Consider the following 2,139-nt stretch of genomic DNA (forward strand, 5'->3'; position numbering starts at 1 on the left):
TTTCAAATGGTTTGCTGCTGTCTGTTTGGACCTTTCTGAACATGTGCAGCAAATGGACTGATCCAATATGGTGGACACTGAAGGGGGGGGGGCTGAGACACACTCAATATTTTCAGCGTTCTGATGTAATTTTAGCTAAATGATTTTTATCAAAAAAAATAATGTGCAAAAATAAGGAATAGTTGTATTAATCATAGATGGAAACAGAGTTTTATGGGCCCCCCAGGAAGTTGGGGCCCTAGGCACCTGCCTAGTTTTGCTTAATGGTAAATCCCCCCTGGCAGCTGGACCCGGAGCTCATCTCAAACCGAAGCGCGGCCCTGTTCCCACAGAGTGAATTTTAATAGAAATTAAAAACTCTCCTCCATCTATAAATGATGCAGATGGAGACTTTTCTATTTTAAATGAAGCCAAACCCTTAAATGATGAAATATCGGGAACGGCTCTCTGCTCCTTCACTTTGTTGTCATGGCAACCAACACATCAGATCTGCTTTAATTCATTTAAACAGAGACATCAACCAGACTCTTTATTGGAAAATAGAAACTTTATTCAAGGTAAAGAAATAAGAATAAATGTCAACCTTTAAAATCCCCTCCTGAAAAAAAGAAATTAATAAATCTATTACACATTTAGTTTAGCAGGTAAAAAAATGTCCCTCTTTATCAAAGAATTAAAAATCAACATGAATGAGGTGAATCTCCACAAAAAAACTAACTTTTATTGGTTGATGATCAATCGAAGAGCGAAACGTCCTGCTCAGTTACCATGGTGACAAACAATCCAAGTTGATTGAATTTGAGATGTTTTTGATCTGTGGTCGAGGTGGAGGCAGTCATGACGGTTCTTCCTGAAGATGACATCACAGCGCTGAGGTCGTTTGGGTTCAACCAATCAGCTGCAGCCGGAGTTTGATGCAGCAACTGTGAAAACGTTTGAGCTGCAGGATCAGCATTCATTGGTCTAAAACCAGCTGCTGGTGACATCACACAGGGGGAGGGGCCTTCACCATGATACAAACAGGCTGAAGGTTTGGACCAATCATCTGCTGCCGGTGTTAAACGCTGGTCTTTCATTGGCTGCTCTGAATTCGAGGCCTTTTGCTCTGCAGCTGCTCTGATTGGTCGGCGTCTCTGAAGCCCTCACAGGTGATCTGGTATTGGACAGTTGCCTCTATGTGGGCCGGAGATTTAAGAATGGAGGCCAGCCGCCGGGGCCCCTCCCACTGGAGGAGGAGCCTGATGGAGGGGGCGTGGCCCCAGATGTCCCCTAGAGCGGGAACCAGCTGCGACTGGCTGCCCCGCAGCCGAGTGGTCATGTGGTTGGTGATCACCACGGCAATGTTCTGGCTGGTTGCCATGGATACAAGCTGCAGGCCGAGGCCTTGCAGGAGGCGTGTCCTCTGGGACAGATCGTCATGGAGCTGCAGGAACGGAAACGCCACGCTGTCGATGACGAGGAGGCGGAGCTTCGGCCGGTCCCGCAGGAAGTTCGGCAGCAGCTGTAGCTCAGCCAACAGCTCCATGTAGTCACGGCAACGCACCTGAGACAAAAGACAGACCCGCTACAGAGTTACCATGGCAACATCAGTCAGGAGGACCTAAAATCTTCAAAGGAGGGAGCTTGGCCAATCAGGACCAACAGAGTTTGACTTTAGTACCAGGAAGATGTTGGACAGGATTGTCTCCACAGAGAAGGTCGTCATGGCGACGCGCTGCTCCTCATCCTCAGCCAGAAGAGAGCAGTGTCGGACGGCGGCGCCGGCGAGGTCCACGACCCTCTGAAGCTGGAAGCTGCCCTCCGTGTCCAGGAACATCACCTGACCTCCGAGGCCCCCGAAGCATGGCGGCACCTGGACGTCCACGGCCAGCTGCAGGCTGAGCACAACCAGAACCCGTCACACAGGGACGGCTAGTTACCAGCACACCCAGCAACCACACTGAGAGGGTCATGTGACCAGGAGGAGCATGAAACATAACAGGCGACGAATGAACATGTGACACTAAAGTTAGCTTAAATTAATCCTGAATCTAGCTAGCAGCGACGGCCTGTAGTGGTTCGGTAAATTAGGCTCCTCCTTCCGCACTTTTTCCACTCTGGTCTTGAAGTGTGAAGTTTCCCCCCCAGCTTACTGTAATG

The 2,139-nt window shown here is 49.2% G+C and overlaps 1 protein-coding gene across 1 annotated transcript in view; it reads right to left on the minus strand.

Moving 5' to 3' along the window:
- Positions 1–434: 434 nt before the first annotated feature.
- rad51c (RAD51 paralog C) overlaps positions 435–2,139 on the minus strand; it is a 5,869-nt gene continuing 4,164 nt past the window's right edge. Inside the window, exons 2-3 of the mRNA XM_015397315.1 lie at positions 1,661–1,899; positions 435–1,543 (exon numbers count right to left, since the gene is read on the minus strand). Coding sequence (XP_015252801.1) covers positions 1,073–1,543; positions 1,661–1,899 — 710 coding nt within the window. The 3' untranslated portion in view covers positions 435–1,072. The remainder of the gene's footprint in view (positions 1,544–1,660; positions 1,900–2,139) is intronic.

This window comes from Cyprinodon variegatus, unplaced genomic scaffold (genome assembly GCF_000732505.1).
Source record: "Cyprinodon variegatus isolate N-32 unplaced genomic scaffold, C_variegatus-1.0 Scaffold28, whole genome shotgun sequence".
Taxonomy (NCBI): domain Eukaryota; kingdom Metazoa; phylum Chordata; class Actinopteri; order Cyprinodontiformes; family Cyprinodontidae; genus Cyprinodon; species Cyprinodon variegatus.